The sequence below is a fragment of the Narcine bancroftii genome, chromosome 6 (genome assembly GCF_036971445.1).
Source record: "Narcine bancroftii isolate sNarBan1 chromosome 6, sNarBan1.hap1, whole genome shotgun sequence".
Taxonomy (NCBI): domain Eukaryota; kingdom Metazoa; phylum Chordata; class Chondrichthyes; order Torpediniformes; family Narcinidae; genus Narcine; species Narcine bancroftii.
The window spans coordinates 66,888,197-66,902,248 of NC_091474.1; the positions used below are offsets into that span (position 1 = coordinate 66,888,197).

The 14,052-nt window shown below is 42.6% G+C and overlaps 2 protein-coding genes across 15 annotated transcripts in view; one reads left to right on the plus strand and one right to left on the minus strand.

Annotated features, from left to right (window-relative positions):
• The window catches only part of mcph1 (microcephalin 1), a 334,689-nt gene that overhangs the window by 171,445 nt on the left and 149,192 nt on the right, over positions 1–14,052 (minus strand). The window lies entirely within an intron of this gene.
• angpt2a (angiopoietin 2a) overlaps positions 1–14,052 on the plus strand; it is a 110,719-nt gene that overhangs the window by 77,438 nt on the left and 19,229 nt on the right. For all 3 annotated transcript variants that reach the window (XM_069885242.1, XM_069885241.1, XM_069885240.1), the window contains 2 exons: positions 9,385–9,486; positions 12,724–12,890. In XM_069885242.1, the coding sequence (XP_069741343.1) occupies positions 9,385–9,486; positions 12,724–12,890 (269 nt within the window). The remainder of the gene's footprint in view (positions 1–9,384; positions 9,487–12,723; positions 12,891–14,052) is intronic.

Here is a 14,052-nt window from a genome sequence, read left to right on the forward strand (position 1 = left end):
AAAAAGACTGCATATAGAGTAAAAAATGCAGATATTACTGGAACTGGAGTGTTTGGGTAACATGGAGAGGCTGGATATCCTGGGACTCTTCTCTCTGGAGGGTAGAAGGCTGAGGAGTGACCTTATCAAGGTATACAAAAACGTCAGGTGTGCAGTCATAGCCTTTTGCCGAGATAAGACAGTCTTAAACAGAATGGCATGGATGGTGGGGGGTGGGGAAGAAAGGAGATTTTAAAAGGACATTACAATGATGGGGAAGGTTTAAAAGGACCTGGGCGCACAGCTCAGATGGGTAACTAGGTCAGGATGGATGAGTTGGGCCAAATAATCTATTTCTGTGATGGACATCTCTGTGCTTCAACGGATCTGAAGTGTGATGTCCATAGTAATGGAACATCAGGAGAGATGGAGGGTCTACAGTTGCAGCTCGTAATTTATCTTTGCACTCCATTGCTGATTTAACGCGAGAAATATCATGAATGCAAGAGATCTGACAACCTAACCTGCAGATTGGTGGTATGACTCGTGACTTACTGAGATAATTTTGGCATAATGTGCAAGGATAGTTTCAAAGGGAGTAAAACTACAGTTTGCACAGGAAAGTCAAACAAATCTCATGTTATTCACAACTAAAACTAATGCCAAAGTGAAACACGTTCCAAAACTCATCATCCATAAAAGTATAAGCAAAAAAATCAGCCTGGCAAGCAACTTAAAAGTTAGTGACTTGTGTGAAGAACGGCAAATGATTGTATTCAATCTTTAGTTTTTAAAAAAAAACTAAATGACTGCAAAATGTTTTGTTGATTGAAATTAACACGCACATTAACTGCAGATCAATTCTTTGAGTTTCAATGGCAACAAAGAAACCCCAATAAGATGCATTAATATGCTCTGTTAATTTGAAGAAAGGAGATGAAACATAATTGGCCGCTAACTGGTCCTCGAACATAAATGGTCATATAAAGTGACAAAATCTGGCACGTAAGAGGTGTGGAATTTGAAGATGAGTCTCTCAGACTGACATGAGTACCATATTAAGTATTTGCCTGCTGAAGAGGTAAGCAGGAATAAATATTGCGTGGAATCAGCACTTAAGCATGGGACATTTCCAGCTCAGTCATAAGCCTCAGAATCCTTTGAGGCTTGTTAAGTCCTCCATGAAAAACTGGAATCTGAAACCACCCGCAAGTGTTAGTTTCAGGCCATGCAGTACATTTACAATATCACCTGTCAGCAAGCCAAGTAAATAAAAAGTTCAAACAAAGGCACAAGGTAAGGTGGGCTTGACCACAACTCCCTGCACTTGGGGTGTGCAGAGCCCAATGGGAAACACAAGAAGAATGCGAATGTTTTGCACAAATGCACTGGAGAAACTCAGCAGGTCACACCCAAGAGACAGGCAGGTGCCTGAACAAAAAAAAGTGGGAGGGGGGGGAGGGAGGAAGGAAGGACGGGAAAGGAGCACATTGCTACCAGGTAAGAGATCAGAGCTGAATACAGGCGAGATGGTAGAAGAGGAAGAAAGCTGAGGTGATGAGGGAAGGAGTAGCTCACTGATAGGAGAGCAAAGGATTGTGGGTGAGGAGTTGGAGGAAAGGATAGGAATAGGGAAGGAAAGAGAGATGGAGGGTGGGTGGGGGTTAATGGAAATTGAAGAAGTCAGTGTTAATGTTGGAGAGTGCTCAGACATAATACAAGGTGGTGTCCCTCCAAATTGCAGGCAGTGCACAAGGCCATGGACACATATGTCAGTGTGGGAAAAGTGCATGGAATTGAAATGATTGGCCATTGGGATGTCCTTGCTGTAGCGGCAGTCAGTGAAGGTCCTCAACAAAATGATTTCTCAGAATGATTCCAGACTTCACCAATGTCGATTGCTAATTGCCAAAAGTAATAACTCCTCCACCTGAAGCACTGGAGTCACCCCATTAAATCTCAGACAGTTCCAGGCTCAGCTCTCCTTAGTACTCCCCTCTCAATAATCACTTGAAGGTCCAATACTTTCAATATTCGGTACACATATTGTTTCCTTACAATAAAACAGTTTCCTTTATAATAAACTTTTTACACTCAAAAGAAATTCCTGACTGAAGACCCTCAGAAGGCCAGAAGTCTAAAATGCCACAGAGAAAGAAACATAAAATTGGTGTCCTCAAACTCCACTTCAAATCTTCTTCAAATTTGTCTGTTCCCATCTTCAGGAACAACATGCCTGGAACATTTTTGATGGGTTCCAGTGGTCGTCATGGGTGAGGTAGAGATTTGGGCTGATTTCTAACACAGAAAAAAAAAGATGGTCTGGATAGGAGTCAAATATTAAAACTTAAAGATACAGAATTCCAACTTTATCTCCATGAATTCTGGTTTACAAGTCAGAGATAGGTACTGCCAGAATCACAATGTGAGTTAAATAGAGATTATCAAAGCTAATTACTTTGCCCAGAATCCTTATCGTCAGATGCCTGATTAAGAGGGACTGAAAATCTCTTTAAAAATTAAAAGATTTTTGGCAGAATTCTGACTTGGCGGCATTGAGTCACAATTCCGCAGGTGAAAGCATAGTGCCACTAGCTCCAAAGCCAACCATTTTCATTGAACGTCTAAACCTGCAGAGGGTGATTATGATCGCAACATCAGCACTGCCACATTCAAACAGAATAATCAAGTCTGCGCAAGATACAAAAGATGGTCTCGTCAGCAACAACGATGATTTGGCTAACAGTGAGGTTGGGAAGCCCGTAAAATGATGTGAGAACAATTACCTGAATCTCAACGTACATAAGACAAAGGAGATGATTGTGGACTTCAGGTGGATGAAGGTTGACCACTCACAAATGCATATCAATGATTCTATTGAGTTAAGAATGGAGAATACAAAATTTGTTGATGTACATTCAACAGTCAACCTACCTTCGATCCATAGCATGTCTGCATTAGTCAGGAACGTGCAACACTGCCTACATTTCCTAAGGAAATTGAGGAGGGCAAGGCTATTGGGTTCCATCTTGACAACTTTTTACAGAAGCACAACTGAATGTGTCTTGTTTGACTGCATCACTGCTTGGTGTAGTAGCTGCAAAACATACTGAAGTCCATACAGAGAATCATAAAAAGGCTGAGAAGTCACTGGGTCCCCCTTTTCTCTTTTAACAATATTTACTGGGAAATTTGCTAAAATGAATGCAATGAACGAGAATCTCTCCCATCGATCACACAGTATCTTTGACCCACTAGCATCAAGGAAGTGGGACAGGACCATCAAAATCAGGACTGCCAGGCAGGGAAATAGCTTCATCTGTTATGGAGTCCAGAGGATCCCAAACACCAGCAGTAGCAGCCAAAGGAAGGTTCTTGTTGGTCTTCAGAGAGACATTCCTTTTTGTTTCCAGGACATCCACACCTGATTCCTGTTTAATCAGTCTTGCTGACGAAACTTGCCCCCCTTCAGGGTTCTCCAGATGATCCTCCTTCTCTCAGGTCACCTTTCAGACAGCCAGTCTTCTCCTTTGACCAGCAGACTTCCAAAGGTTTACCAGCTTTGTCCTTCTGGAACTGATTTCTGTCTCCTTTCTCTCTATTTCACACCCTCTCTCTCTGAGAGCAAAACTGTTCTGTCTACAAAAATCACATGCTCTCCCAGGCAAGCTGTATGCTGCAGCTTTGTTGCTCTTCTTGCAAAAAGCACTCTGCAAAAGTCCTGCAAATATGTTTGTGTGCAACCTGCTCTCATAATCCTTCCAAAAACACCTCAAAATACTCTGTCACACATTGCACAGATTGATGAACAGCATCCTGTAACCAAGTTAATCATTCCAAGATATTTATATGTATTTATTTTCAATTATATCTTCATGTATATATGTGATTTTTATGTGCTGTGTATTGTGAGTGCTTATACGATGCCCTCCATGATCTTGGGACAAGGATGCTTTTTTCCTTTTTTTGCCCATGTACTCCAATTTTAAATTTGTCATCAAATAAATTCACATGCAATTAAAATGCACATTCCAGATTTTATTCAAGGTTATTTGTATACATTTGGTTTGATCATGTAGAAATTACAGCACTTTATATAAAGCTACACTGCAAGATGCAAAGAACTAATCAGCCACAGAATTCTGGAAAAAGGTCTTGTGGACAGATGAGCTCAAGACTAACTTTTGTCAATGATGGCAAGAGGAAAGTGTGGAGGAGTAAAGGAACTGGCCAAGGACCAAGCATACCACATCATCTGTGAAACATGGCAGTGGGAGACGTTATGGCCTGGGCATGTAAGGCTGCCATAGGTACTGATGCACTTTTCTTCAGTAACTCCTGATGGCAGTAGCAAAATGAACTCTCAGGCATAAAGAAACATCTTATCTGCTCAACTATGAGCAAATGCCTCCAAACTCATTGGATGGGAAGTGTAAGGTAAAACATCATGAGATGGGAATGTGTAAGGAGTTACCCTGTACAGGGCTGTAACAAGATGTGAATGCATCCTTGTACTTACAAGATAAGAGAGACATTGATGGATTGAGAGGCAGGAAGCTAGCAGGGAAAGGATAGCAACAGTTTTAGTCATTGGACAAGTAATGATATGATGATGTTCTAAGCACGTATCCAAGGGTATAAAAAATCATCATTTTGCTGATAACGGCAGAATGCATTCTCCGACTAACATGGTTAGTTGCAAGTGTTACAATCCGGTAATAAAGAACAAAGAACCCTGATTTCGACTCAGTCTGGTGTTTGTCTCACTCATTCATGAACAAAGCAGACCTAACAGAAGTCATCCTCCTTCTGCAAGATATACAAAGGAGATTTTCAAAGCTAAAAACTGGAAAATCAGTCACCTGGTCTAAATCCAATTCAGTTTGCCCTCCATATGCTGAAGAGAAAATTTAAGGAGACAAGTGCCCGGAACAAGCAGGAGCTGAAGATGGCTGCAGAAGGCGCCTGGAAGTATATCGCTAGATAAGATACTCAGCTCCTGGTGATGTCTATAAATCTCAAACTTCAAGCAGGCATTGCATGCAAGGGATATGCCACAAAGCACTAAACATGACTACTTTAATATACATACAATTGCTATGTTCCAAATGTAATGGTGCCCTAAAATGGGGGAACTATGTATAAAAAGTGCTTTAATTTGCACATGGTCAAACCAAAATGTGCACAAATATCCTTTAATAAAATATGGAATGTGCATTTTAATCACGTGAATTGTTTGATTACAAATTCAAAATTGTGGAACACGTGCAAAAAAAAAAGGGAAATATGTGTCTGCCTTAAACTGTATGCGTATCATGGTGCGCAGAAACACTGTTTTATCTCATTGTCTATGAGCTGGAATACACACCACAATTATTCACATGATCAACATAACTGCCTGGGGGAGTTTGACTGCAAGCCAATCGGCTTTTCAAATTACTTGCTTCTCATTGCATCAAGCTGTCTGTCGAGTCAAATCCCGACAAGCTGGACTGATTTGCCCCAAAGCTTCATCTCTCCTGCTCTGTCCAAGTAACGTGAAATCTGCCAGGAGTAGTAACAGCTCAGAGCTGAACTGCTACCGACACAACCTGCAGAAGCAGAGTTATGGAAGAGAAGTACCAAGGATCATATCATTATTGCACAGGTGCCTAATTGAAAGTACGAATCAAAATTTTATCATAGAGTCAGATTATTCTGAACAAATCTTCATTCACTCACTTTTCCTGCACTATTTCAGCAATGAGCAACCCCTGCTTCACCTGTGGCCATTATTTAAATTTAAATTTAGAAATACAGCACAGTAACAGGCCATTTTGGCCCACGAGCCCATGCTGCCCAATTTACACCCAATTAACCTACACCCCCAGTACATTTCAAACTGTGGGAGGAAACCAGAGCCCGCAGGGAAATCCCACACAGACACGGGGAGAATGTACAAACTCCTTATAGACAGCACGGGATTCGAACCAATCTCTGGCGCTATAAAGGCATTGTGCTAACTGCTATGGCAACCATGCCGTGATCTTCACAAAAAATATTTTAATCATTAAACAAAATATTGCACTTTATCACAAAACTGTCAAATTTTTATAATGCACAGCAGAACCCAATTCTGGTGAATTAACTTAACATTCAAAGGATGTTCTTCAACAGAGATAATCCATGTGCTCATTTCCATACCAAGAAACATCTTGACATGATTCCATTACTAATGATCAAAAATACTTCCCAGAACATCTGGAATTAGGTTGCCAATTATTGAATAATATAATCCATTTGGAAGATATACTATAGTTTAACTGAACTGAAGGTGATAAATTTTACACTGTAGCGGCAGCTACTCTGCTCCTGCAATAACACACACAACCAGACGGGTTGAGCTCAGTGAGCAGACTAGTTTATTGCAGGCTGCTGGGCTGTACTTATACTCCCAGCCTGGACCTGGCTGAGAACCGTGCTGGAGGGCGCTGATGTCACCCGGGCATCAGGTGGTCCCCCAGCGCGAACTTCTGAGCCCCGTGCTGAGAGGAAAGGAACACCCCCAACGGCGCCATTTTGGCCGGCTGCCCTGCTGCGTGGCTTACAAGTGGGGCCGGTTCGCCTGCCTAGAGCCACCACAACACCATCATTAATATTCATATACAAGGACGATCGTTCCAGCTTGATTAATCTCTTCTAATGATACACTTTAATATTTCATTGTTGCTCAATGATTTAACAAAATTGCCCCCAATACCTTATTTTGAAGTGTTTTTCTGAATATTGAGCATTTTATGGGAAGAAGAATCTCCTGATATCTTATCCAAGTTGAACTTTTTCTGATTCTCTCCTTGCTGAACCCAAAACCCCTGCTTGTAAACAAACCCAAATTTGACATCAGCCTTCGGAGCACTGATTTTCAAAAGTTAGCACAAACAAACTGACTTGAATTTGAGTGTGATCCACAAGATACACTATGGAAATGTGAAGTGCAGCTCGTTTCCAGCCCCCTTTCTGCATCATTCAGATCATGTGGAGAAACTTAAAAATCAATATACCTGGCAATTTTCAAGGCAGTTTACACTCCCCTCCCCCTCACAACCCAAGTGCCACGTGGCCAACGTTTGCTGTGAAGTCACATGTAGAAAATACGGCAACCAATACGTTCACAGCAAGAATTCACAAAGAACTTGGTGTTTTTCACACTAATCTCATTCTAAAAATTGAGAGGGGAAAAGGTTGGCCAGGACAATGAGAACGGATCTCCTCCTGCTCCCCATGGAGTCTGTCAAATCAGATGGCAAACAGTGTTCACCAAAGATCCCACTTTCCCACTGCACAAGGGACTACAGACGAGTGAATGCCAGCCTAGAATTTCATGTTCATGCTGCTTTTTTAAAAATTAAAAACACATTCATTCCAGTTATGCATAGACAAGAATTGCTGGGGGCATTCCCCCAGGAACAGTTACAAAGATCAAAGAGGTATTCAGAATCATGAATTGTTTTGCCAGGGATGCGAGGGAGTGTTTTCAATGGCAGAAAGCCCAGTAACCCGAACTGTAATTGACAAATTAACTAGTGGAAAAACAAAGAGATTCCTTCTGAAAAGATATAGGGCAATGATAATTAGTTATAGGATGACTGAGAAGGTATTGGGAGCAGTTCAAGTGCCAACAGCAGAAAGAAGAATAAATATCTGGAGAGAAAGGTTAAAATGATGGAGGGGTGGAATTACTCTATCCTCATTTGGTATATACTTCCATGAATGACCATTTTATTTTTTGAAAATTTGCATCCAAGTCCTAACTGCTTGCTTCAAACAGTCTGAATTTTCATTTGTGTTTCTAATGTTCCACTGAACGTAAACTCGGTAGTACACATCCGTAACAATCAGGAATTCAGTTTACAGTTAAAGCAGTTTGATAAACTTTTCATACCCAACAGCGGTGTTTCGTGGTTAATGGGAGGATTCTTCACAGTGTGTTGGAACAGAGGGATCTTGGGGTCCAGGTCAATAGATCCCTGAAGCCTCCCATGTACTGTGAGTTGATAGGGTGGTTAAGAAGACATTGAGTTCAAGAGCAGTGAGGTAATATTTCAGCTCTAAAACTCCAGTCAGACCACGCTTGGAATATTGTATTCAGTTCTGGTCACCTCATTGCAGGATGGATGTAGTCGCTTTAGAGAGGGTGCCGAGGAGATTTACCAAAATGTTGCCTGGGTTGGAGAACATGTCACATGGAGCGACAAAGGATCAGAATAAGAATCAGAATTTATTGTCATGAACATGTCACAAAATTGGTTGTATTGCAGCAACATCACAGTGAAAACATTTATTTAAATGACTGTACAAAATAAATAAAAATAGTGCAAGAAAAAGACAAAGTAAGGTAGTGTCTGTGGTTCATTCAGGAATCTGATGGCAGTGGAGAAGAAGCTGTCCTTGTGCCGCGGAGGGCTTGTTTTCCCTTTTCACGATGTTAGGTGAGTTATGAGGTCGTGGCCTGGGTAACGGTAGTCCTTGAGGATAGAGGTTGCTTTTTTAAGACACCATCTCTTGTAGATGAGAGGTAACTTGGAGATGTACAAGATTATGAGGGACATAGATGCAGTGAACAGCCAGAATCCTTTTTTTCTGGGGCAACAATGGCAGATACCAGAAGGCATCTGTTTAAGGTAAGTGGGGGAAAGTTTAGAGGAGATGTCAGAGGTACATTTTTTTTACTCAGATAGTGGTGGGTGCCTGAAATGAATTACCAGGGGTGGTAGCAGCAGAGGGACATTCAAAAGACTCTCGATTGACACATGGATGTAAGAAAATAGAGGGTGATGAGTGTGAGGGAGTGAAGGATTAGATTCTGTAGAATAGGTTTAGATTGGTCAACACAACATTGTGGGCTGAAGAGTCTGTACTGTGCTGTAATGTGTTTAAAATTCAAATTTATAAATTTGATCTACATCTGAATACATAAAGAAAAAGCAATCCAACTTGATTTATGACCATCAGATATCTAAAACACAGTAGAGGCAGATGCTGGAAATCTTGAGCAGGTGACGAATTGCTGGAGGAACTCAGCAGGTCAGACAGCATCCATGGGCAGTCAACATTTTGATCAAGAGAAAGAGATTAAATTACATACATAAAGAAACTGATGGAGGGCCCTAGAGGTGATAGGACAGAAGGTGTGACAGACAGGGAGAGGGAACGATCATTAAGATTCTGAAGAAAGGAGAGAAAATTAAGAGGAAAAAAAAATAGGAAGTGTGCTCTGGTAAATTAAAACCTACTTGCAGGTTGTTTTCCAATGGCATAAAAATGTTGCTTTCCCAAATGGTGCAATGAAAATATCAGTGGAGAAATAAATTATGAGAGGTCAAGAACTTTGCAGTCAGTTGTGACAGTGTTTTTCATCAAACACAGGCATTTTGTGAAATGAAGGCTTATGGAGGAGGATGGACAGTGGTACAACGGCGGCAAAACGGCAAAACTGATTTTCAGCGCACATGGAAAGAATACAGAACGGTAAGAACTTTTTCAAATGATCCCTCAAGGTTTGGCTAGATCGGACTCCCTTAAGAATCAAATGAAATGGGATTCAGGCTTAGCCCAGAATGAGAAAAAGGAACAAATTCTTCAGTAATCTGGAAAGTTCACTCAGACGAACCAAAATATTAAGAGTTCTCCATTTCAAGATTTCTACAGAACCAGTCACTTTGCTCCATAGACACAGAATGTAAAGAAAACCCATACACATTCAATGTTGTTCCTTCAGTAATCTTTGGCTTGGCTTCGCAGACGAAGATTTATGGAGGGGTAATGTCCACGTCAGCTGCAGGCTCATTTGTGGCTGACAAGTCCGATGCGGGACAGGCAGACGGTTGCAGGGGAAAATTGGTTGGTTGAGGTTGGGTGTTGGGTTTTTCCTCCTTTGTCTTTTGTCAGTGAGGTGGGCTCTGCGGTCTTCTTCAAAGGAGGTTGCTAATATCACCCTTACATCAACCTCCTCCACAATCAGAGTAAACTGCAGCCAATTCAGGTTTCATGACAGAAATTTTCTGAACTTCACATTCATTATCAAGCCTCAGTGACCAATTTCACAATCAAATTCTCACTTCTCTGAATAAGATTACCTTAATAACTTTAAATTTCTGCACTGGATTTTCAAAATCTGGATTCTCATAAGACCTTTTCAGGTGCATTCTCCGCTAAGAATGCGCCTGAAGAAGCAGAAGCAGGGCCCTTTAAATTGCAGTTCAGGTGGCAGCGTTGAAAGTGCAGCGCTAGCCACCTGAAAGGACAGCTGCACCGGGATGCACATCTGAGTGCATTCCAGCTCCTGTCCCTTGAGCTGTCAAGTCAGGATGGCTGATTGTCAGCTGGGACAGCTAGCACGGGCTATCAGCGCGGGGACGTCCCCACACTAATCCTGCTGCCCTGCTCTCTCCCCATTCACAAAATTGGTCCCCACACTGTCGGGCGGCTGGCGCGGGCTGTCGCCACTCTGATGCCGCTGTCCCACTCTCTTCCCACTCATGGGGCTGGAGCGGCCGGTGTGGTGGGGGTGTACGGGGGCTGGAGCAGCTGATGGGGGAGAAGGAGGCACTCGAGTCGGTTACCGGCCCCCTTCTCCCCTGCTGGCTGCTCAAGCCTCCTTCTCCCCCGCTGGCCGCTCCAGCTTCCCTCTCCCCTGCTGGCCAGTCCAGCCCCTATACCACCCCACCCCCCCATGCCGGCTGCTCCAGTCCCTTGAGTGGGGAGAGAGTGGGGCAGCGGGATCAGTGTGGGGACAGCCCACACCAGCCACTCGACAGTGTGGTGACTGGGAGAGGAGCTATCAGGTACTGGCCAGCTGACTGTGTCATCCAAATGCAGTCGGGTTTAGGTGGCTGCATTCGGATGGCTGGGGAGGCCACTGTGCTGTGGGGATTATCCCTCTCGGAGGAGGGTTTCCAATCGCGCCTTGCAGGTGCCTCCTGCAAATTCATGTAGCCTTTCCACAGCAGCATTTTGCCAAAATATGCGGCTATACAAGCAGGGCAATTGGCCACCTTAAAGTGCCAATACAGTGTTACCACTGTTTACTCCTTTCCCATGCAGATCAAGATGAAATGAATGAAGGTGGGATTGGGATGTCTGAATAGGATGGCAAACACCAAGACAGGATGCAGTGGAAAGAAGTAGAGAATTAAAGGCAGGTGTCACACAGAATCTGTAGCAAAATACAATGGAGGACCTCAGCGGGTTCAGCAGCATCAGGGGGAGAAAAGGAGTGGTCAAGCACTTGGGCTAAACTCCTTCAAGACAAAGTGCAGAGATAACGAAAAGTGAAAGTGAGTGGGTAATAAAATTGGGTGGGGAGAGAAGGGTTTATAGGAAATTGGAAGTTGATTCTGATGGTATCTGGTTGGAGACTACCTAGATGGAACACAGGGTCTTGTTCCACCAATTTGCATGTGGACTCAACCTGGCAGAACATGAGGCCATGGAAAAATATGACTGAAGAATAATCCTGTCCTCAACAGAAGAATTTTTCCCACTATTTGATACACCTCTATTATCTCTTAAAATAACATAATGAGCATCATAACAAAAAGCAGCAAGATTCCTGCTTCAAGGGAAGGAAGTGAAAAGCAGCAAAGGTGTGGGAGAACCATGGGATTTGCCTCACTTGACTTGTTTCCACAATTTGGTGGCCCTCTTCCAAACTCTTCCATGTCCAGATTGCCTCTCTCCTATTTCGTTCCCTCCCAGGCCACAAGTGACAGCCACCCCACTTCCCAACAGGCAGCAAATTAGGATGAATGCAGGCTGCAGTTGGACATGATTGTGCAAAACAGCTGACCCCATAAGTCAGCACAAGGGGAAAATGTAGCACACGTTCAGCACATCACCCAATTCACTGGGTGAAATATTCAACATCAGAATCAGGATTTACTGTCATGAAATTCGATGTTTGCGGCAGCGTCATAGAGCAAACTTTCATATTCTAACCATCTGACAACATTACCATAAAAAAAACAAAAATAATAGTGCACGAAAAGTAAGGCAGTGTCTTTGGTTCATTGATTGTTCAGGAATCTGATGGCCATGAGGAAGAAGCTGTCCTTGTGCTACTGAGTGCTCATCTTTCAGCTCCTGTACCTTTTCCCCTGATGGTAACTGAGTGAAGAGGGCATGGCCTGGGTGGTGGGAGTCTTTGAGGATAGAGACTGCTTTTTTTAAGACACCGCCGCATGTCGATGTCCTCGTTGGAGTGGTCTGGTGCCTGTGATGTTGCAGACCAAGTTAACAACCCTCTGGAGCTTATTCTTGTCCTGGCAGTTGGCGCTCTCATACCAGGCAGCAATCCAACCAGCCAGAAAGCTCTCCACGGTACACCTTTAGAAGTTTTCAGTCTCCTCAGACACTTCACAAAGTATAGCCACTGGTGAGCTTTTTTTGTGATTTCATCAACATGAAGGCTCCAAAGCAGATCTTCGGAGATGTTGACACCCAGGAACATGAAGCTCTTGATCCTCTCCACTACTGAGTCCTCGATGAGCACTGGGTTGTGTTTCCCTGATTCCCTTCTGAATTCCACAATCATCTCCTTAGTTTTGCTTACGTTGAGCGCAAGGTTGTTATCATTACATCATTCAACGAGCTAATCTCTCTCCCTCCTGTACATTTCCTCGTTTCTGTTTCTGATCCGGTCAACATATATTCACTACAAATACTCACAAAATGTACTCAATGCATTGAAGTGTAATTGCTTCACAGGGATTTGGTGACCCAGCTGGAGAACATTGGTTGGGAAATGAATTCATACATCAACTGACCAATCAAAAGAATTACGTCCTTCGGATCCAATTGAGAGATTGGGAAGCTAATGAGGCTTTTTCATTGTACAACCAATTCTACCTGGACAGCGAATCACAAAAATACAGGTAGATATTTTAGACGCTGTTTTTTTTTTGAACCAATGTACATTAAAACTTCAACTAAAATATTTTTGTGTTTTTGATGAGCATATTCTGGAGTTCTATGTTTTTCTTGATCATGATATAAATTTTAAATAATTACTGTTCAAATAATTAATTCTAATTACCTGCTTTAACTCAGAGTTGTGAACTGGTGGAACACATAACCACAGTTGTTGATTGGACATACTCAAAAGGGAGTTGGATACGGTCCTTGTGGCAAAAAGGATCAAGAGATATGGGATACTGAAGTCACATGATTAGCTGTTGAACGGTGGACGAAGCTTAAGGGGTGTATGGCCTTCTATTTTCTGTGCAATTTGATTGAAGAACTAACCAAATGCAGCACTTGAAAACTGAACTCTGTTCCAATTTGAAAATCTGAATCGGTGTGGAAAAGCAAATGGCAGTTATAAGAACAAAGAGTTCCATATTTTAGTTTTTATTCCCTTAAAATGAAGCATCTCAGGGAATAAATTAGGATTTGTGTGTGCAGTCAATGTGTCAGGACTCTTTATCAAGACTCAATTAAAAGGGGTTGATATTACGAACATGAATGGGGGTGTGTGTGTGTGTGTGTGTGTGTGTGTGTGTGTGTGTGTGTGTGGGGGGGGGGTGGTAATGGTGAGTAAAGAAACTGGGTAGGGGCCAAAATACTGGACAGAAGATGTGAGAGCTGGACAGACAAGTAGAGGGAGAGACCAGTGTGGGGAATGTTCAAGTGAAAAATATGGACAGGAATTGGTAAAGAAGGTAAAACAGTTGGACCAGATGGAGTCAGCACTAACTTGAATTTGATGTGATTAGGGGTGAGATCATGCTGAAGTTGGCAGAAGTGTCAGCAGATAAAGTTTCAGATGCCGAGGCTGGTGGGGTGGAAAGAAAAAGATCAGAGGGACTTGCTTTGCCTGGAAGGATGACAGGTAAGGGCAGAAGCACAGGAAATGGAGATATGGGTGTGGGCTTTATCAGTGACAATGAATCTACATTTATTAACAAAAGAGGACATTTCTTATATCCTGGAGTGGAAGGCCTCATCCTGGGAACACATGTGATGGAGCAGGAGAAATTGTAAAAAGGGAATGGCGTTCTTACAATAGACAGAGTGAGAAGAGGTAGAATCCTGGTA